The sequence below is a fragment of the Cyprinus carpio genome, chromosome B7, assembly GCF_018340385.1.
Source record: "Cyprinus carpio isolate SPL01 chromosome B7, ASM1834038v1, whole genome shotgun sequence".
Lineage (NCBI taxonomy): Eukaryota > Metazoa > Chordata > Actinopteri > Cypriniformes > Cyprinidae > Cyprinus > Cyprinus carpio.
The window spans coordinates 45,016,305-45,040,629 of record NC_056603.1 but is presented as its reverse complement, the minus strand read 5'-3'; the positions used below and the strand labels follow the sequence as shown (position 1 = coordinate 45,040,629).

The 24,325-nt window shown below is 37.7% G+C and overlaps 1 protein-coding gene across 44 annotated transcripts in view; it reads right to left on the bottom strand.

The window, feature by feature from the left end:
• Positions 1 to 19,380: 19,380 nt before the first annotated feature.
• The window catches only part of LOC109099286 (receptor-type tyrosine-protein phosphatase delta-like), a 310,570-nt gene continuing 305,625 nt past the window's right edge, over positions 19,381 to 24,325 (bottom strand). For all 44 annotated transcript variants that reach the window (XM_042728811.1, XM_042728810.1, XM_042728817.1 and 41 more), the window contains 2 exons: positions 23,925 to 24,060; positions 19,381 to 21,947 (listed from right to left, as the gene is read on the bottom strand). In XM_042728811.1, the coding sequence (XP_042584745.1) occupies positions 21,879 to 21,947; positions 23,925 to 24,060 (205 nt within the window). In that variant the 3' untranslated portion in view covers positions 19,381 to 21,878. The remainder of the gene's footprint in view (positions 21,948 to 23,924; positions 24,061 to 24,325) is intronic.

The window sequence follows — 24,325 nt, the reverse complement described above, 5'->3', positions numbered from 1 at the left end:
TGCAAAAAGTGTGAATATACTATTTAATTGTATTTAAAATTCAAGGTACCCTTGTGAAAAAAAGTGCAATTTAGCATACTTTTAAAAAGAGTACTTAATATAATATACTTTAAAAGTATAAACTGAATGTAATGTTTCAGACACTGTCCTGCACGTTAATTATTATTTAATGAAAGTGTATTATAGTTTAAATTCATGTTAAATACAAAGCAGAACTTGAAAGTGTTTTTGACCTACTTAAGTTGGACTTAAGTACATCTTTATATGCAATTCCAATTACTTCTATTGTCTTTTGAAACATGGTTAAAGTTCTACTAAATGTATTGACTAGCATTTACTGTATGAAAGTTGTGTGTCATGAATTTAAATTTGAATATATTATTATGAATATCTATTAAAATGTTTAAAATTTAAATATATTAAAAATGAAGTTGCAAATTAGTACATGTAAAATATATTACCTTTAAATGTAATATTGACTAACACACTGCAGTGCAATTCATTACATATGCTTTAGTATGTTAGTCAACACATCAAAATAAGTGTACTTCTTTAAAACACCACAACAGATGATTAAAACATACTTATTTAAAGAGAGTGTTTCAATCTCAGTATTTTTTTCTAGATGCTTACTGCTCATTTATTCCATTAAATCAACATTTGACTCTATCTCAATGTTAATGTGCAACCAAATCAACCAAACAACATCAATAACCGCCAGACAACTAATGATTCACGTGGATATAGATATTCAGCTGTTTAACTTTATCATAGAAACACACAATGCTCTCTTTCAATCTCATGTTCCCAAAGTCACCGTATGATCCAGCACATGTAGGTGCGCTGCATCACTTTAATGAAATTCACGCACCATTAGAGATGATAAGAATATGATGGTTCTGCCGAGACTCAGTCTTATTATTACGCTCAGAACACCATCCATGAGGAATCAGCTGAAATGCACATCGATGTGACTCTCGAGGGTTTCTGTCCACACTGAAACAGACGGTATGTAATGTACAGTTATGTGAAGCAGCTTTGGACGGTGTTACTCAGCACAGAAAAAGAAAGCGATTAATAAAATGACCTGTCGCTGGCATGTGTGTTCCTTTTGGTAGAGCTAGTTTTGCCTACTTTTTTTTTTTTACCATGTTACATGAAAACACATTAAGAATCAATATAAAGTATTTCTCAATACAAGCATTTCTGAACAACAGAAAATTATGAAGTGAACTGCTCACCCATCATTTTATTCATTAAATCTGACAGCATCCAGGCAGTGACTTTACTAGAGCTTTCCAGTTTCTCTCATTCATCATAATATTGGTTATTATATAAAAAAACAAAAACAAAGACTGCATACATTTACAAAAAATACTGAATTGGTACATATGCATTCTTTAAAAATAATATTTGAGAACAATCATTGTTTAAAGTGACTTTGGCCAACTCACAATCACTATTTTTCACAACTTATATCTAATATTAAAGGAAATATTCTAGAATGTTTCTGAGAGAGAAGGGAATAATGGGGGAAGGAAAGATGATTGACAGCTCGCTCCATTAGGGCGTGGCTGAGCAGAGAAAAGAACGAATGAGAGTCTGACAGCGACAGATTTGCTCATTAACCCCGTGAAAGACATTCAGTGAGAGAGAGAGACAGAGAGAGAGAGAGAGATACGCTTTCATTCCTTCATTCTCTCTGTTCTGAGCATCTGAACACAAACCAGCGTTTCTACATCTGATCTGTGGATTATGAGCTTCTGACTGACTCTAAATATGAATGTATGAGCGGATGTTTCATTCGTTCATTTACATTTCCCCCAGCTGTGCGTTTCTCTCCGTCTGAGCTCATGGCGAGAGACAGACAGGCCTGAGCTCCACGAGAGTCTGCGCTCAATCAAGTGAAGAAGACCAGCTCATTGTGTGTCCATTGTCTCCAGCTCTTCATTTCTCTTCTTCTCTAAGTGACAGCTGCTCCGTCTCTCTGTCTGTCTGAGAGAGTGGCTCTGAGTCTCTGCGGTCTCTTATTTCTCTTGCTCTGTATGGAGCAAAGACACTTCTGATGGCTCTGATGTACAAACTAAACGCAAATAACTTTTTACAAGAAAGCAGATCCAGATCTGTTGTTGTTGATATCAAAGAGCAATTGTCCAGTCAAACTCTACCCTAGTTCCCTAGCAACCACACCCTCACAACAACATTACACAATATTGCATTATTCAAAATCTCTTGTTCTGGGTTGAACAGAAGTATTGTGTTTGTTTGTTTTATACGATGGATGTGCAGAGCTGGATAGTAACTGATTATGTGTAACCTGGATTATGTATTCAGATTCCACAAATGAAGTTCTTGTAATTGGACTATAGTACATTTTAAACTACTTGTAATCAGATTAATTACTCAGAAAATATACAGCATTTGAGCACTGGGCTTACAAAATAATTTCAGTTTTAAGAAGTGTTTTCTCAACATTTCAATATTGCATGAACTACTGATGAACACATTCATTTTAATATGATCCATCACTCGGTAGGTTATTTAACCATGTATTACTGTCTTTGGAAGACTTTCAAACACATTAAAATGCACAAATTCACATTATTTTTATTTATTTTTTATTCACATGTAATGCAGGCATCCATAAACCTTTTTTTTGTCAGCTGATCCTCTTTTACCTTATATATTTACTTGAAATATATCTTTTAAATTTGGTTGTTGTTATTTTAAAATGACTTATTTTAATTTGACTTTTTAATGATTTAATTAATTGTGAGCTTCATTAAACTCACAACCCCCCTGCAGTACCTTCATTAACTCCAATTTGGGAAAACTTGAAGTAATGTAATATTTAATGCACTTCATGTTGTCAGTATCAACAAATAGTTTATGTTTTCTTTCTCTTTGTGTTTTTATATCAATATGGCACACAATTATCCTATTTAAATCGACGAGATAAACAAGATAGGTCAAAAGTAATCTAATTATATTAAATGTGTTACTAACTTTGTCATGTAATTTGGAATCAGTAATGGACTACAACTGGCGAGTAATCCACCCTGTGGATGTCTGATGTCAAATCCAGTTCTGAAGCGAAACCGGTTGAGATCCAGACAGTAACAATGATCTGGACAATCATTTAGCCGTTCTTTTGAAGGAAACGATGATTCTCTCCTCAACTGTCAGGAACAGCGGAGATTACAGCCAACATCGACACACATTTCTGTTATTAAAGGCTCAGATCAACACAAAGCAGATTTCCCTTCATCTCCTGACATAAAAGAGTTTAAAACTGACTTACAGAGCACACAACCTCCCCAGTGAAAGGAGCAATAATGAAAAATAAGCTGCAAAAATATGAGGAGCCAAGTGTAACTTAACTGCATTCCTGGATGGAATGAATTGTGACGGCTTTGCTTTAATGCATTTCATGCACAGAAAGACAAAAGTCAAATGCCTTTCATGATTGGAAATGTTTATTATGGTTGTGCGTGGAAATATTAATTGCACACTTGACAATCCTAAACATAATGAAGCATTGAGAACATTGGTGTCCGGAAACGTTCGCTCTTGTCCTCGTCCGGGTTTAAATGCTCTAACTCGCTCTCTGGAACTAACCCCATTTTATAAGCAGAGAAGAGCCAGAGATATTTGATAGTTTCTCAATGATTGTGTCAGTTCTGCTGCTCTGTCAGATCTCCACATGGGCTCTTACAGTGTCAGTCCAGAGAGAACGGTTTGACAGAAGTACACTAGCTGCTTCTATAAAACGACGCGCGCACACACACACACACACACAGACACACACACAAACGATAAGAAGAACGATTTAGCTTGAACAGCTGGAAGTTGATGATCTGACTAGAGCCGCTCAGGAACTGTTAGCTGGAATCACTTGGATTGGAGGATAAACAGCAGAATTCCTTCAGGACTCTGGGTCTCTGACTGGACAGGATGTTTCTAGTTTTTATGGAGTATACAGACACACACACACACACACACACACACACACACTCACACACACACACACACACACACACACACACACACACACACACACACACACACACACACATTATCAGTTAGTTTAAGCGCAGCTGTGTGACTAAAGCAGGCAGACTTAAGGGGACTTTAAAAAATGGTGGCCAACAGAGCAAGAAATAAACCAAACATGAGGCAAAATGCCCCAATTATTTAAAATGTGAAGTCTGATATTTGCTATAAACCAATGTTGTGTCTATTGTCTCTGCACACATTGTATAAACAAACAAACAAATAAATTACTAAATAAATAAATATAATTAAAAAGAAAATATCTTGGGTTTCTCTAGGTCTGCAGAATTTGCCCAAAACAGTTTTGACTATTTATTAATGTAATAACTATAAAAACTATGACAATAATAACTATTATTATATAACAACGATAAAATATAATAATAAATACATTAATAATTATTATTAATAAAAAATATTAAACTTGTAATACATATTTTATCTTTATGTACAAAAATGAATTTTTAAACAAGCGAGATGCTGAAAAGAAGCTCACAATCTGCTCAAGTGTAAATAAACACAGCGCTGCACTTCACTATGAAACACACCTTTGTTTATATCACAGCAGTTACATCAAAATTCCAGTCATTAATAAGCTAGAATGTTTATCTTATGCACCATTTAAAACTATATATGTATTTGATGTTGATTTTATTAAAGTTCACAGACATAATTTGTCTATTAATTGATTTAAGTATTTTAGTTTTAATAAAAGGCTAAATGCCCTATACAGTAAGTCAGTTCCATTGGGAAAATCCTAATAAAAAAAAAAAAAAAATTGTAAAAAACCAACAACAACTAATACATAATTATAAGACACACTCAGAGCATCTGTCCGATCGTTCAGGACTCGCTCCTGCACATCTGCTCTCACAAACAATGCTGAAATCCTGTTTTAAGGGCTGATTAAATCTGGACTTAATGGACTTCGTTACAATAGTAACAGAGTCCAAAAGGAGTTGCTCCCAGTGACAACAAAAGAGCTTTTGTTCTGCGGTCATGACGAGCTTAAAGCCAAAATTCCTCAAGAAAACTGGTAAATATAGCTCATAGAGCCGACAGAGAGAGAAAGAGTATGAAATGAAACTCAGCGCTGAGGAGTTCAGGGAGTTGTGACAGGCTCTGAATTTATCAGAGAGGTGTCAGAAGAATTAACCGAGATAAGAGCGGATGTGACAAAAACTTCTGAAGTGTCCGAGAGAGAGAGAGAGAGAGAGAGAGAGAGAGAGAGAGAGATGACGGGTGGGTTGAATTCATTCACTGGCGTTCTGGAATCGGTGCCCGGGGCCAATTGTCTCTTTGCTCTGCCTAATATTAATCTCTGCCATTGGCTTTTTATTTCTCATTTAAGAGAAAAGGAAAGTGCCAGAGAGAGAGAGAGAGAGAGAGAGAGAGAGAGAGAGGGAGGGTTATTTAAAGGGACAGTTCATGCAAAATTTAATCCTCTTGTTGTAACAACCTCGTCTGACTATCAGACTTCTAATGTGGAAATCTGGAAGAATCTTTACGCTGCTCTCATTCATATGACAGATTATACTCAACATATCTGTCATCCCAAAAGATGTGTGCTTACTTGAATGTGCACGTTAAATCTTAAAAGTATGTTTTAAAAAACACTGTACTGTTTATTAATGAAATAAAAGGCCACTTAAGTGATTTACGAGACACTTTCCTGACTGTGTTTCTAAACATACTTAAGTACACATAAAAGTGACCTTTGCAATAATGTCACATAATTTTTTTATTTATTTTAAATCATTATGTTTTAATAATCTTTTGTGGTATTTTAAAGAAGTACACCTAATTCTGATGTGTTAACTAACACACTGAAGTACAGAAAAGAAGTGTGTATTACATTTAAAGTTAAAATATTCTCAATGCACTTCATCATTACAAATGATATACACTTTTCAATAGAAATCACATTAAAGTATATTTTAGTTGATCAGTAGACGTAATTATGAAATTGCACACAAAGATGTACTTAATTCCTAATTAAGTAGGTCAAACACACTGCAAAGTTCAGCTAATTGCATTGAAATTCAATTTAATATATATTAAAGCTAGCGTATCGAATTCTGTCCTGATCCCGGTGGTCTTCAAGCCTCTCCTGATGCGTTCACAACCAGTTTTGTTTGAGCTTGTCATCTTATTTACTAGAAGTTATCCAACCTATTGTTTGTCTGATATTATATAGTATAGTTTAGTACTCGCATGCCATGTGACAGCCGCTTTCTGTGCGCATGCTTGAAATTAAGTCAAGTAAATGCTTGCAGAATTTCATTTTTGGATGAACCTTTAAAAAGCAGCACAGACGCAGATGACTGAAGATCGTGGAACTGCTTTACTCAAACACTCCAGGATGTTTTAAGTGTCTGTATTGACGAGCGTTTATGATGCTTTGAGGCTTTCAGGAATGAGCTGTGATCCATATTTGCTGGAGCTCATTACTAAAGAATTACAGTCCTTTCAAACGCTAAAGACGCCACTCTCTCATCATTTAAACAAAGCAGACAAACGTCAGAGATCGGCATCATACGAGAGGTGTTATTATTAGACAAATACTTGGAATAGATTATTGTCCAAGTGTTGCAGCTTTTGCTGTTCAGTTTTTATCAGTAGAGGAGACTTCAACTGATACATAGCTATCTGTATGGAAATGTTCTGCATAAAATAGTAAACCATGACAATCTTTTTATTTTCCTAATATCATAATTTCACAACAAGCTGAACATATGTTCATGCATAAACATTCACTACTTTTATTTGGGTGGATGTTCATTTTTATAATTTCTTCTGCAGTCGAAAATACTTAAAACATGTCCTGCAAGTGTTTGTAAAACTACAAAAAATTATTGAAGGGAAAGCTGCAGTGCAAACATCAGTATCAATGGATCTGATGAATTGTGGGATGTTTTGTGATATTTTTTTGTGTTTGTTTTTTGTTTTCATGAAAGAATGAAATCCAACATGTGATCGCAGCTGTAAATATCACCCTAAAGTGAGATGAACTGTTCGTTGGTGTTTCAGCATTCGGTCTGAGATTCCTAAAGTCATCTTAAGAAAACGGCAGTGGCAGAGTCTGTTTTTGAAGCGGTTTTGTATAATGTGATCTCTGGAGAATCTCTCGATGTGAACGAGTGTTTTATCAGAGGAAAGCGTGTATTTGTGACAGCCTCTGATCGGCCGAGAACATCCTGCAGATTCTTTGGTTTAGTCGACAGCTTCATGCCGCCGCTAGCAGAGAGCGCCTGATGTTTTATTCAGGAGTGAAAGTGTTCCTGTACGTCGCTGACAGGACGTTCTCATCTGAAAACAGTGTGTTTTGACTCTCATGTAAGCACTGACATGGCTGGATTCATTTCATGTAGATGAACGTGCTGAAACACCACCACATCTACACAAAACCAGTTGTGTGCATGCGTCCAGACCTGATCTTGAATCAACAGCTTCCAAGACTGATGTTAGTGGTGTCAGTGTTTCTGTTTGTGATGTTTTTATTAATCTGTTGAATCTGAATCATTGGTTCCTTCAAAACAAAGCTATTAAGAATTACTTCAGGCACGCACCAAACAAACACAAAACAAATACATTCACACACATTAATCAAACGAATTAATCACACACATACTTAACTAACTATAAAAAAAAAAAATAAAAATAAATCTTACTAACATAATAATAATAATAGTAATAGTAATAGTAATATCTATGAAAGCAATATGAATGCTCCTGAGCTAAATTTCAACTGTCCCAGATAAGGGCATGAATACTTTTTTTGAAGTCTTTTTTTTTTTTTTTATAAATTTGCAAAGACGTAAAAAAAAAAAAAAAAAAAAAAAAAACTTTTTTTGCTTTACCATTATGGTGGAGAGCCATTTCTGCTCTCCAGGACTGCTTTGAGCAGACTGAGTGGTGTATATTCAGAGAGGCTGCAACAACTTGCAACTCCATTAACTTGGAGGAATATACGGCATCGGTGACCAGCTACATCAGTAAATGTTTTGATGATGTCACAGACTCCAAGACAATCACTACACACGCCAACCAGAAGGCATGGATGACTGCGGATATGCGTACACTGCTGAAGTCCCGTGACTCTGCCTTCAGAACGGGCGATAAGGCAGCACTAAGAGAAGCAAGGGCCAGACTGTCTCGGGCAATCAGAGAAGCAAAGCGCGCACACTCCCAGAGAATCCACAACCAGTTCAGGGACAGCAACGACACTCGGCGTATGTGGCAAGGCATCCAAACCATCACTAACTACAGGCCATCACCAACTGCCTGTAACAATGATGCCTCCCTCCCAAATGCACTGAATGACTTCTATGCACGTTTCGAGGCACAGAATGACACCATAGCGAGGAAGTTCAAACCCCCTCCCGACAATCAGATACTGTGTTTCTCCAGAGATGGTGAGGAAGACTCTGAGCAGAGTTAACCCACGAAAAGCTGCGGGACCAGACAACTTTCCGGGCAAAGTGCTCAGAAGATGTGCAGACCAGGTGGCTGATGTCTTCACTGACATCTTTAACACATCCCTGCACAGCACCATCGTCCCAGCGTGTCTCAGGCTATCACCATCGTCCCTGTGCCGAAGAAGTCCACAGTGTCCAGCCTCAACGACTGCCGACCCGTTGCACTCACACCCATCATCATGAAGTGCTTCGAGAGGCATGTCATGAAGCACATCAAGAACCTGATGCCCCACACACTGGACCCACAACAGTTTGCGTACCGCCCAAAACACTCAACAGATGATGCCATCACAACCTCCCTACATCTAGCTCTCACTCACCTGGATAAAAAAGACACATATGTCAGAATGCTGTTCATAGAATTCAGCTCAGCATTCAATACAATCATCCCTCAGACCCTGATTGAAAAGCTGAGCCTGCTGGGACTGAACCACCCCTCTGTAACTGGATCCTGGACTTCCTGTCAGAGAGGCTTCAGACAGTCCGGATCGAAAACAGCTTCTCAAGCACCACCACACTGAGCATCGGAGCTCCCCAAGGCTGCGTGCTTAGTCAATTGCTGTTCACTTTGCTGACCCACGACTGTGCAGCAATGCACAGCTCAAACCACATCATCAAGTTTGCTGATGACATGACCGTGATGGGTCTTACAAACAAAGGCGACGAATCAGCTTACAGAGAGGTAAGGAGAGGTAACTTTAGGAGATCACACACCAATCACTCTCCGCTGAACATCGACGGCTCCTCTGTGGAGATCGTAAAGAGCACCAAATTCATTGGTGTTCATCTGACGGAGAACCTCACCTGGTCTCTCAACACCAGCTCCATAGCAAAGAAAGCTCAGCAGAATCTTTACTTTTTACGCAGACTGAAGAAAGCACATCTCCCACCGCCCATCCTCCCCACATTTTACAGCAGGACTGAGCACCTGCATCACTGCCTGGTTTGGGAATTGCACCATCACAGATCGCAAGACCCTGCAGCGGATCGTTAAGGACAGCTGAAAAGATCATTCGAGTCTCTCTCCCCTCTATCACAGAAAAAAAAATTGAGAATTTTTTTTTTTTTTAATTTAAAGCAGTTTAACATAGGCAGCAACATAACAAAACGTGAAAAAAAAAAAATGAAGGGGTATGAATACTTTTGCAAGGCACTGTATGTATCACATCTAATTTGAATTATGTGCATAGATTCATGTTAATTTGAAAAATATTAGCTGCTTAGAAAAAAATGAGATGTGAATCATAAGTTCGATGAAGTGAGAACTATTTACTGTGAGTCTGACATCTAAAGCCCAATACAGACGTTAACTGAGGCTGATTCAGTAGACCAGCGCTTTACACGAAAGTAGAAATCTTGAGCAGGTTCAACATCTAATGCACAGATTAAATGTGTTTGAAGCAGGATTAGGAGTCAGTGCACAAAATGGAGAACAATGGAATTATATATTTATGTAACTATTTAAACTCCCCAGGTTAATCTCATCTTAGTGTGGATTTTTTATTTTTTTTATTTTTTTTTCTCAGCAACATAGTGACACTGCCCATGTTTACCAGTGATTCAGATTTTATACCAATGTGTTTAAACTATATATGAAAATTAATATATTTTTTAATGCTTTATTGTTATGTTTTTCACTTTTTTGACTTTTACGTTGTTGACATAACTATTTTCATAATTTTATGTATTGGTAAAGACTATAAGTGACTTTTTTCTAGTTCGAGAATCAAGACTTCTCTGAGTCCATGAGTCTGGTCTCAAGTACTACAGTCCTGAACACTCATACAGCACATAATCTTTAAAATTGTGCATGCAAATAAGAGTTTAAGTTAACTCAAGTTAAGATGACTTTTGATGGAGTCATTGCATTGCAGTCTCTGACTAAACATTGTGATGTTTTCCAGCAAGAAACACAGTACTCAGGGAAGCGAATGCGTGTTCAATACATAACAAGTACGCTGTTCCCTGCCCTGTGTTTGCGTGTTACTGTGGTGGCAATAAACCTCCGTTCTCAGGGGAACGATAGAATTTCCTTCAAATGTCTGTGCCATTAAACCTGATAGCTGGAGACATAAATATCTGACTTACTCAGCAATATTCCCTTCAAACTGTTGCTCCACCATAACAGCAGTCAACCTGAAAGAGAAAACAAATGCAGATAGTCCACGTCGATGCCTGTTTTAGCACTTCCTGTGGGAATATGTAATATGACAACAAGAATCAGACTTTGTATGAATGATGTATGAATGTGAATGAATTTGTATGAATATTACCTCAACAGTGCACTTTACCTTGAACACCCTTTGGTGCGACTCCAGGGTTTATCTGCTCTGTGTGAATGAGTTTGCTGTGGGCGCCAGTCTCTGATCATAATCCTGTTGGAAATGCAGGAATCAAACCGTTCCTGTGCCACACATGCTGGGTGTTTCTTTCCAAGACACTTACAAAAACAAGTTCTCTGATGCATCTGAAGAATGTCTTACATGCTGTAAAAGAGATGAAGTAGACATTTGTGTGCTACTATTGAATGGATCCAGCCAATCACACAATGAAAAAAAAAAAGTGTTTGCAAATAAATGTGTTCTTTATTGAACGTAAGTGTACAAGGCCACTTAAGTGACTTTAAAATGAAAGAAGTAAAAGTCTCTTAAGTGGCATTTACTTCATTCATTTCATATTAAATAAAAGTTCACTTAAGTGACTGCAAGAGAAACACTGTTTCTAAACACTTAAGTACACTTTTATTACGTGACCTTCGTAGTAGTGACTTTAAAGACTTTAAAGAACTTTAAAGAACATTTTAAATCATCATGTTTAATAATCGTTTGTGGTGTTTTAAAGAAGTTCACTTATACTGATGTGTTGACTAACGTAGTAAAGCACATGTAAAGTACTTGATTATTATTTAAATTTGTTTTATTAAATTTAAACACAAATAAATGTAGATGGCTCTTTTAAATCAGCGCAGGAGCAGCGAACAGGTGAGAACTGAAGCAGATGTGTAATTCCCTCTATAATCCGATGAGTTTTACAAGCTAACAGGGTAGTTTTGACTTTTAATCCCTGTTTAAATTAAGCTGAGCTGCGATCGGCCCACAGTTTCCGTGCTGATGATCAGATCAGCTCCCACAGATCTGCGCCACAAGCGTTTGAGTGCAAACCCTCTCCTATACACAACACAATAAAACAACTCAAACCACACTCCAGTGTTTTATGGGTTCATGCAGGCGGAGGAATCTTTGTTATTTTTCACACTCGTTTAGAGGCCAGAGAGCCATTTTTAATCCCATGAATTTATCACGCTGCAACCGGATGAGGAATTTCGAGGGAGGCGATTGCCAAAAAAATCTATAAAATCGAATCCTATTAAAGCACATAAACAAGAAAACGGTGCTTCCTACAAACACACACACACACACACCATCAGCAGAAGAGAAATGCGTCTCTTTCTCAGGCTCGGCTCTCGGTAAATCACGGCTGTGTGTCGCTGTCGTGCTGCCGGCGCTGTTTTTCTCATGTAGGCCTATGTTTGATGGTTCATATGTCTAAGAGATGGATCGTATTCTGCACCGTCTCTTTCTCTCTGTCCGAGTGCATGCTGGGAGTGAGTGAGTGAGTGAGTGAGTGAGCTGTGTCGTGTTTTTCTATGGCTTTGCATTAGAGTAACATCTGTTGCATGTTTTAAGTGAAGAAACGACAGCACAAGACAAAAGCTGTGTTCAGATTGTATCATGAGCCAGTTTCTCTTCTGAAGAGTGGTGCTGAAACGGGGATCAGAAAGTGTATATTTTTAAAACTGATTAAACAGCTAGTGGGCTTTCTCAACAATAACTAGGTAGAAAAACAGCAACTTTACAGCGAATCATTCCTTAAAGGAATAGTTCTCCCAAAAGTGAAAATTCTGTCATCGTTTACTCACCCTCATGTCGTTCCAAACCTGTATGAGTTGTTTTCTTATCTTGAACATATTTTGAAGATCGCAGGTAATCAAACAGTTGGTGGTTGCCATTGACTTCCACAGTAGGAAAAAAAAAATACTATGGAAGTCAATGGCATTCTGCGCTTACCAGCAACTGTTTGATTACCTGCGATCTTCAAAGGAATCTCTTCTTCTTTTATGTTCAACATAAGAAAACAACTCATACAATCTTTCAATTGATATATGGTTTGTTATGATAAGACAATATTTGGCTGAGATACAACTATTTATATAAAAATCTGGAATCTTTGGATGCAAAAAAAAAAAAAAAAAAAAAATCTAAATATTGAGAAAATCATTTTTAGCAATGCATATTACTAATCAAAAATTAAGTTTTGATATATTTACAGTAGGAAATTTACAACAATATCTTCATGGAACATGATCTTTACTTAATATCCTAATGATTTTGGCATAAAAGAAAAATCAATAATTTTGACCCATACAATGTATTTTTGGCTATTGCTACAAATATACCCCAGTGACTTAAGAAATATTACATTTATTATCATGAAAAATGCACAAAATAGTATTTGTAAATTTTATTTGAAATGTATTATATTTCCGGAAACATGTTAACTGTATGAAAATCAAAGGCATAAATCTAAACAAGTTGTGTTCCAAATTTGAGGTTGATAGCACAAAAATGGAGCCTTCAGTGAGAATTTGTTTGGGTGCGGCACCAAATATTTACACTAGATGAAATTTCAGCAACCGCAGTCACCGACACACACAGTCTCCACTTCATTAACTCTGGATTCACACAGACTCTCGTCATGATTGTCAAACGCGAGCGGCTCTTTCCATGAACACTTGCACCCACAGCAGCCACAGTCACCGACACACACAGTCTCCACCTCTCCAGTGAGAATCAAACACCTCTAAACCTCCCGCTCATATTTCCACATCTGACTGACGCTCTGGTTCTCTCCCATCGATTATTCCAGCTGGGACACTCACTGATCGTAGAAGAGAAAGCCAGTTTGGTTAGGCGTGTTTCTGTAAATGTCACTCGTCACTCAGGTCACTCACTCGACACTGCAGTTACCATGGCGACGCTCCTTCACCCGTCTCAGCACCGCTCGTGCATGATGGGTAATGAAGGAGCGCAATTAGCTGCTTTTAATAAAGGTTAATTGTTTTCTGAATATGATTCATGCTGTTCCTTTATGTTTGTCGTAATCAAGCAGGAAGGATCTGTCGCTTTCAAACAACACTGCGGTAACATTACGGGCCAGACTGCAGTCACACGGTACAAAGAGTGATTAAAAACACTGAACTGAGAACTTAGGAATTTCTTAAGAATACATTAAGGTATATGTAGCTGTCCCAATAAATTGCATATCTCTTTATTTATTTATTATTTTTTATTTCTGTGGAAGAACGTTTTAGATTGTATTGTTTTTTTTATTTTTTTTATTAAAACGTTCTCCCTCCTAAAACAGAAACTAAAAGAGATCTCCCTCCCTCCCTTCCTTCCTTCCTTCCTTGACCTTGAGTCTTTCCAAATCAAATTCATCCCGAGATCACACAATGTGACTTATTAACATTAAGACATTCTTTGTCTTTTTAAAATGGAAAGAATGGACTTCACGGAATAACCCGGAAGAGTATTAATATGCTAATCCTATAGTATTGAGTTTCAAGGTAGGCCTTCTATCATGGTTTTCCCAAGAGCCTCTGCACCGTGAGTTTTGTTTAGCGGTGATCTCCCTCTCTCTGTATTATTCTGTAATGTCCCCTGCTCTCTCTGTCGTCCCGTGTCTGTCCCCGGGTCGTCTGCGTTAGTGTAATGGGAGCATCGCAGCGTGTCACAGCGGAACATCGGCGAATGCAGCAGCGGGGCAGAGAAAGGCTTCTTCACCGCTCCGCTGCCTCAGGTAGGACATTCGCTCCGAGAGGAAAATGGAATTGGCCTCAGACGGCGGAGGCCCGGATGAGTTGAGCGCCGGAGACACTATCAATTTCACAGCGTCACAAAGCAGCTCTGCTGGCTCCGGCTGACTGACAGACGCGTAACGAGCTGGGGCTGTGGAGAATTAGAAACCCTCACCTGTGTCCAGAAAACCAAGCGCTCGAGCTCACAATCAGACGGGTTATTCTTGTGTGTGGGGCCTTTCCTCTCTGGTCTGCTAGAAACCTCCGTAACATCAAACCACAATGGAATCCATTTACTTTAATACATGTCAGGGTTTATTGTTAATGGGAACGTCATTATTACAAAACAAGTGCAACAGTTGGGTCTGGAAGAACGAATCCCATTCAATTTCTTTATAACAAAACTGATTGATAACTAAGACATAGAAAAAGACTTACGAGGTTATAATCGATATACTGTAGTATATATTTATGTTGAAGCCATCAGCCTTCATTATTTTATTATTAACATTTTTTTTTTTTTTTTTTTTAATAAACGTAACAGATGAATATCTAGTAAAAAACTATGTGGCCATGATTTTGCAATGAAATCTCCACCAATCAGAGAATCAAAGAGAGCAAATCGCTGCAAAATAAGACTTTATCTCTGCGCACTCCCATGAAGCACTGCGGCCGACATCGAGTCTGTCACTACTTTCTCAAACTATTTTAATATTTGTATATATAAGCATATTTTGTAATAAATATAAAATCCTTTGTTTCTATGTACATACTTTGCATATTTAAATGAATAGTTTTATATTTCTCCATTTTTAATTTGAGTATACCATTCACTGTGCATCATAGCATTGGAGTTCTTTACCTCATTAAAGCCATTTTCACAGTCTTGTATTTGAGTCTTTTTGTCCAATTTTAAAATAATAATAATAATAATTCCTTACATTTATATAGCGCTTTTCTAGGCACTCAAAGCGCTTTACATTGTCAGGGGGTATCTCCTCATCCAGCACCAGTGTGCAGCATCCACCTGATGATGCGACGGCAGCCATAGTGCGCCAGAACGCCCACCACACACCAGCTTACTGGTGGAGAGGAGAGAGTGATGAAGCCAATCAGCAGATATGGGGATTGTTAGGAGGCCATGGTGGTCAGAGGCCAATGGGCAAATTTAGCCAGGATGCCGAGGTCACTCCTCTACTCTTTTCGAAGGACATCCTGGGATTTTTACTGACCACAGAGAGTCAGGACCTCGGTTTAACGTCTCATCCGAAGGACGGTGCTTGTTGACAGTATAGTGTCCCCACCACTACACTGGGGCGCTAGGACCCACACAGACCACAGGGTGAACACCCCCTGCTGGCCTCACTAACACCTCTTCCAGCAGCAACCTAGTTTTCCCAGGAGTCTCCCATCCAGGTACTGACCAGCTCAGCCCTGCTTAGCTTCAGTGGGCAACCGGTCTTGGGCTCCAGGGTGATATGGCTGCCGGCTAATAATATATATATATATTTTTTTTTGCTTCAAATCAAAGTTTGTAATGTTGTGATTCTCCCATAGCTGGTTGATTTGCAAAGCCTTCCCAAAAATCCCAACCAAGGCTGCTGAAGAAGGGGGCGGACACCGATGCACTCTAGGAACTGCCCATTTGTTGTAATGTCCAATTAAAACCTTAATCGTCTAATAGCTTTCGAAACACTGCTCCATGAGACTTAAATTAGGCATTTGCTGCTAGTGTCAGTCTCAATGAACCCATGTAATGCTGTCTATATGATTTTTTTTACCTGATCTTGTATCAGTTATATGTTGGAGATATTTTAATGATTATATATTTATATTTAAAAAAGAAAGCGATTCAATTGATTCTGAGCGGCTGTTTACACAGCACTGTTATCAACTTAAAACTGTTTACGTGTTTTGGCCATTCATTACATCACAGCAGTGTTTTGGGGGGCCTGCAAACAAACTTTTGAAAACAGCAGCATTGTTTGTGAAAACAGTGATGTCATGTATGTTATGTGTTCAGTCTACAGGAAAGTGAATAATACAGCATTTTTCAGAATCCTTGAGAATGGGAATTGTTTGTCAATGTTGTCATCTCGCATTACTAACTACCAATAAAATGAAGTGTATTTTACTACCCGTTTCACACTGAAATACGTCAGATTACATATCTGGGTTGTGGATGCTGTGTATGATTGTGGATATTTAATGGTCAGTTATTTGCAGCTCATCAAATACAATCTGTGAGCATTTCTGCAGCCATACGTACAGTATATCGCAGGAGTTTTATTCCTAATTATTATTCCATCCAAGCTTCTAGAAAAAGCCTGATAGGGTTCCAGCAGGGCGACTATCAGCTGAAATGATCCCAAACTCCAAACTGACTCTGACTGTCACAGGAAATAATAAGATCAGCACTTGACATCTGATTTGAATTAGAGGCTGGTTCTCTCGCTGCAGGGAACAGCAGGAACTGTGAAGTTCCCACTCGATTTTCCACACACCATCCCTGAGAAATGCACTTTTCTCATTACAGCAGTTTGGTCACAGCCGGTTTTATAACAGGAGCGCAGCTCGAGCGGTGTATCATGGGTTCTCTGGCCAAACCGGCTCTGAACGCTGAGTTGCCACATCTGCTCCCGCTGTAATGGATTTGCTTGCCGTTAAGAGGCTGTGGGTCTCGGGGGAAAACAGCAAAGAGCTTAACGCCGCAAACACTTTCTGCTGCTCTGGTGATTTATTTTGATTAGGCTGATGAAGTCTTCGCTGTTGCCAGCCCGGAATAATCGACACTGTGTGCCCGGAGGTCAAAGCGAACGGCGCAGGCTTTATTCAGGGCTGCAGCGCTCAGGTGGAAAGAGCTTCACGGGATTATTACCCAACGCTGCACGACGTCACGTGACGCTTGAATCTATACGAACTGACTGCAGCTTCACGAGTGTGATGGAGCCCGCTCACAAGTGCCTACGGAAGCCACAATCAGTCAATCAAAAAAAAATCAATCAAAAAAAATAAATAAAAAAATAAAAAAATAATAAAATAAAAATCCAATATGCAAAACCATAATTCTGAGTAAAAAAAAAAAAACAGAATTGCAAAAAGCTGAAATATATATATATATATATATATCAGAATCAGATAAGTAAAGTCACAGGTTATACCCTGCAATTTTGAGATATAAACTTGCAATTCTAAGAAAAACGTCAGAAATAAGAGAAAAAAGTCAGAATTGTGAGATAAGTAGCAGCTTCCTTTATTTATTTATTTATTTATTTATTTTTTATTCTACGGCAGAAACAATGCAATTTGCAAACTCAGAAGTCTGAGAGGAAAAAAAAAAAGTAAAAATTGCAATGCCTACAATTACTATGATGAGCAGTTCTGAGAAGAAAAATGTCAAAATTGCAAGATGTAAACTTGCAATTACAAGAATATATATATATATATATATATATATATATATATATATATATATATTCAGTGATTCACAGAAATTTTGGCATTTCTGAAATTCTGAAAAAGTCGCTATTACTTAAAAATCAAACCAAATATCAGAAGTGCAGCAGACAAATGCTAAACGTTAAGACTACAACATTCACATCTTAACTTGCATTGCTTACCTTATCTGTCACTTTAGATCTAACTTTCAGCTTGTTGTCATGACAGCGACTCCAGAAAACATGCTAACCTTCAAAAGCTAAATATAAGAATTTGTGAAAAGATTACGTCTGTTTACATGCAGTGAAGTCGCATCAGGAACACATTAGCAGACCTTCAGCCACCTCCTCACCCATTTAGACACTTTACAGTGCTGCAAATTATAAATGCCTTTTAATTCATACACAATACAAACTTCCCACATTATGCCCTCTGGAATGCATTAGATGTGACGTAACTGCAGAATTCTTTCTGCTAGACAACCTGATGGAGAACAGGAAAGTTTTGAGCACAGAACAGAGGCATTGTGGGATTTGAGCACATGTGAATCATTAACCTTCATTCCAGTTACTGCTGCCCCGCTTTCTCTCTCAAATCTCCATTTGCTCTCATAAGCACTCGTCTTTCACCCGATCATTCTCCCTGTGTTTTGTTTCTCTCTCGTGAGACATAAACCATCAGAAATCTCTGCAGGATTGAACGGGACGATCACAGAGTGCATTTACACTCTCTTCACGTGTCTTGATTCACTGGGTTTCTATCCGATTTACATTCGGCTTCACAAAACTAAATGTGCTCTACTATTGCAGTGCAACATTCTAAAGGTGGTTAAAATATGAAAATGAATGAAATATGAAAAATCATACAGCAGAATAGGAATGCAATAAACAAACAAACAAACAATGTTTGAGATCGTTTCATGTTGCTTAATAATTGAATAACCTGACAGAATGCTAATGTAGATATGGAGAAAAAAAAGTCAGTAGAGTTTTGTGACCTTTCCTTTGTAAAATAACATATTGTGCTGTTTGCATAACCCTTAAACCCTAAATAAAGCCGTGTAGAGCCCCCTTTTTTGGTTTACATTACCAATCCTAAAGCTGAAAAATCAATCAATAGATCAATCAATCCATGACTTTTCTATTTTTAAAATGTCTTTTTACATTTAAGATGTTATGGGATTGAACGTGAGTGCAAAAATATCACCCAGCAGCCTTAACTAGCAAATATAACCACATTAACTTTACTTACTGGCATTATTTTTGTGCTTTGTACAGTATCATAAATAAATAAAATCCATGACTTTTCTCTTTCAGAAATTCTTTGAGTCAACTCTGTTACATTCAAAATGTAAAAGGGTTGAAGATCAGTGCAAAAATTTCAATAATAGCTTTAACAAATATTATCACACACCACCACATTACTTACAGGCAACATTTTTTTTTTTTTGTACTAAAAATCTTTCTCTGTTTTCCCATAACAGAGCTGAAGTATTGGAGGACTCATTCTCGTTGATTGTCGCCGGCTCACAGGAGGGAAGGAAGGAAACGCGTGTGCATAACACTTACATTTTTTAATAGAATTCATTTATAACAAATGGAACTTGTGTCAGCAAAGTACAGAAGGACGGCTTCTCGTACAGATGTGTCTTTTCACCAATGTCATCTAAGTATGAAAATAAAAAGCACTCCATTCATTCAGAAAAAAAAAAAAAATCAAATCAAATCAAAAACAGTTTACATTTACAACTAATCAGAGGTAATTTCATGATTCTTTTTTTTAACAAGCCATTTTTTCTTTACAATTGAATTGAATTAATTTCAGTCTATGCATCCAGATGTGAGAGTAACAGGGAGCTTAGAAACACCACGTGTACGTTTGCGCTCGTGACGCTTCAGTCTTTCAACGGGGAAGAAGTGACACTTCGAAATCACCTGCTAAAGATGCTCTTTTTCCGCAACCGATTTGCTTTTCCTTTCTCCTAATCTTTTTTTTCTTTTTCTCTTATTACTTGGGTAGTCTCTTTTCTGTTATTTACATACACACCAAGTGAAGTCTGAAGGAGATTCGTACGGTCGGGTTCAAGTAAAATCCGTAATGGGTGCGGAATCAGTAGGGCAGTGCATAGAGATAAAGAGATACAAAGTGCAATTCTTCCTACTCGCCCCCAATGCAGTTGAACTCATGCATATCAAATAAGATCCAGAACAGGGAAAGAGAAGCCGACGTGGAGCACATTGAAGCTCTGAACTCTAGGTGGCGCTGACAGTTACGCAACGGCTGCCTGTTGCTCGACATATGATGATGAAAACATCCGAAATCAACAACAGAAAGAGTAAAAACAATAAAATGCTTTCTCTATTTGAAACAAGAAAGGGGGAAAAAAAGCATCTGGAATGCACATCCACAAAGCCAGTGAGGTTCAAGTGTCGAATTGTAATATTCTAGTCGTGAAATTCACACGTTAAAATACTATGTAGCTTATCAGCAAGAGCGTTACAGGTTTTTTTAGGGTCTTTTCAATTATTTTGGCGTTTCTTTGCCACCATTTTTCATGACTGAAAATGACAGAAATTTGACACTTAAGCTTGGTCTTTAAAAGACATAATTAATTTGTCTTGTGCCGTTGGGGAACTAATATAAAATAACATAACAGAAATGACTTAACAGTATCGGGCCTGACAGTTATCGTGCGCTTTCTTTCTTTGTCATACCCTTGTCATTTTTTTTTCTCTGAGCCAAATTAAGGCCACAGAAAATTAAATGGTAATTATGGAATTACGTATTTGCATATATAATTTCATAGACTATAAATCCGTACGCATGGGAAATCAATCGATAAATACTCGTATATGAACTACTTAAACTATACACGTTGTTAAATGAATATCGTAGAAAAGAACAGGCATAAATATAAGGCACTCTAAATGCAAAAGAATGAACAGGTGGACGTCTTTGTACCTGTGGCCTAACGGATGCACGACGATGACCTTTGACCCATGAGCTCATGAACATGACGACGATCACCCCGCCCTTGTTAAACCGGTGCGAATCGAACCCTCCGGCCGTAAAACGTCTAGTTATTGCACAAGAAAAGACGCGTGTCTGTCCGTCCTGCTGATGTGCATTCCAGCGGATAACCCACCATAATTTTCATATATTATATCAACTATATATCTATATTTTGTGAATATACATTTCGAGGTTATATAAATAAAGAATTTATTAATCTCTCTCTCTCTCTGCTCATGGAAGAACTGAGATATCTTCTAACCTTTATACTCTGCCCACCCCATGATTCAGCGTGTGTTTCAAACAAAACGCCACAAACCACCAGCAAACGATGAATGAAGGAGGGCACATGGGTGCGGACAACAGGACATCAGAAGAAAAACATGAGAAATACGGCCAGTCTACGCTGATTTCTGTCATAACGGGGAGGAAAACACCACGAAACGTGAAACAAAAGCTGGTATGCATTATTTGTGTGGTTTCTCCGGACGTCTAATCGAACGATCGGCGTGTTGTAGTTATTACTTAAGGTCTGTTTGTTTAGTCTTCTTCGATGATGGTGATGATGATGATGATGGTGGTGGTGGTGATGAAGTCTCCTCTCTTCATCAGTGACGTATCTCCTCGTATTGACTGTGGAACAAAACAAATTCTCTTTACACCGTGTCTCGAGCTCCCCGCCTCGCAGCGTCTGTGTTCGTTGACTCCTTTATGATTCATGAATCCTCGAAGCAGCGATTATTCCGCACTTCAGCAGTCTAGATTCACCTGTCCGAAATTATCATTATTATTATTATTGTTACTAATTATTTATTTATGATTTACTTTTTGAAATCAGATCAGGGTGATTTTTCTTGGTCCACCTGGATATTTGTCTCATTATTGTCGTTTGTAAGTATTTCTAGGTTTACGTTGCACATCCAACATGTAATCGAAGAGTTTAAGTTCTTTTCACAAGCAGGTATTTATGGCTCAGAAGAATTAAATGACCGCTGGATGTCCGATGGCCGATCCGTCTCCCTGACAGTGTGACGAAGATCTTATGTTGCATAGTGGTCGAAGCTCCCGAGATACTCCAACCCAGCTCTGTAACAAAACTGGTACTGATCCTGAGACATACGGACAGAGAGAGAGACAGACAGACGGGTCAGATCCATGCCAAACAGATCAGATGTATGTGTTCATTTATCTGAAACCTGCACAACTAGTCATCTAGATGTTTTAATGGAGATTTAATGTATGTTGGACGTAATTCAGAAAGGTAACAGGGTTGACGGTAACAGCAAGGACAGTTTTGTTACTACAAGGTTTCCTTAGAAAGACAATTTAATGCTGATGTAACCTTTCTACATGGAACCTTTTTAATTATGAACCGTTTACTATACAAAATCATGGTAACAGGGTTGACACTTGAAGATCTCCCCTTAATGACAAGTATATGACCTTGTGAAGAAAACCTTGTGAAAAAGAAGTGTACTCCAAATTTTAAAAGTATATTTAAAAATGTACTTGCAGATACTATAATATGACTGAAATAAAATACACTTTCATGACCTTTGTAATAGGGTCAAACTGAAAGTTTTTCTTTAAAGCACATTTTAAATCAGTTTCAATCATCTATTGTCATGTTTTAAAAAGTACACTTATTTTTATTTTGATGTGTTGACTAACATACAAGAGCACATGCAAAGAACTTGATTATCATTTTAATTGTAGTGTTATTCAATCTTACATTTAAATGTACTATATTTTAAAAGCTCTAAATTGCAACTTAATCATTACCAATCTGTAATTAGAAATGTTTAAATACATGACAAAAAAGTTTCAATGGAAATTACATAAAAGTGTATTTTAGTTTCAGTCATCACATTCATCGTATGACAGTCATCATATTTTAAAGACAAAAAAAAGTAATTATGAAATGACATATAAAGATGTACTTAAGTCCTACTGAAGTGGGTCAAAACAATCTAAAGTTCAACTAAATGCAATACATTTACATTTAATTAGAATGAACATGCAGGTATGTGTCTGAAAACATTACACACAATTTACACAAAGTATATTATTATTATAAATAACTTTTTATTAATTAAAAAACTAAAAAAATGTGGTAAAGAGTGCTTTTCACAAGGAGAAAAAAATGTGCTTGTCACTGAAGAATTTACATCTTAAAATAATGATTGTGTTCCATTTTTTTAAATTATTATTTTTTTTAGTATTTTTTTATTTATTGTGGCATACATATAATGGTAACAGTGCTGATGCATAACCAGAGGATACAACTTAAGCATTTTTAAATAATGCATTTTTAACTACAGTCTATAAAATAGAGAATAAGACAAAATCCAAAAGTATTATTATAATCATTACTACTACTACTATTGCATTTTAATGCAAAATCTTGAAGGCAATGTGGAATAACATTCATTGATGAATCACTCACAATAAGAGCAGGAACATCAGTTAAGAAATGACATGATGAATTCATGATGGCAATCTAGTTTTCTGTGATGTTTGGAACACAATCTCTTGGTAAAGCACATGCGCGATGTAACGTGACATCTTATGAACTGCTTTATGGATTTCTCTGTGAATTCTCGGATGTGCGGCTCCTTTCGTCTCCATAGCAACACATCAACCCGGCAGCCTGCGACGTGAAGGGTTGCACGGCTCTAATGCTGCGCTTTTGTGTCGCGTGTCTGTGAGGTGAAAAGCAGGGACTGTGTTGTGCCGAGCGTGAGATTCGAGCCTCATCACCTCTCCATCTACACTCATAAAATAAAATAACCCCCACCATTGACGCTGGGAAAGGCCATTGTGCGGGTTAGCTGTGAAATTGCTTATCTGAAGCAATTTGCATGGCTAACCAGAAGGGTTTGTCATTATAAATGAGAACGAGCGTTTGCGGGCCGAACAAAGCCGAGTGTCTGTTCGTTCTGTTACAAACTCTTCAGACTAAAATCATAGAGGACGTCTGAAAGTCCAATCACTAACCTGACCTGGATGTTATTAGCTGTAATGTGGTGTTTTAATCTGTGTTTTACATCCTGACTGAAGTGAAGAAGTGTGAAACGGTTACGTACTTCAGTCTGGACCATCGCCGGCCGCTGTGTTCTCAACATCTTGACCGTCTGGAAGATGTCCACCACTCCTTCATAGCGCATGCGCTCCAGAACGATGCTAAGCGTGATGAAGACGCCCGTCCTGCCCACGCCAGCACTGCAGATCAATCACAACACAACCTGTCAGCTGGAGCTGTGATATTCCAAACCATAACTTGTGATCAAAGAGTCTAACTAGGATGTGATGCAGCTTATTTATAATATTTTGCTAATTTAATTTGAGGCCGGAAACTGCAAGCAAAACCACTGTTTTTTTTTTTTTTTTTTACAATTTAAGATGCTGGGTTATTTTCTTTCAGGGTTGCAATATTAGTGGAACGGAAACATTGAAAATACACATTTAAGTGTTTATTTTATTACAC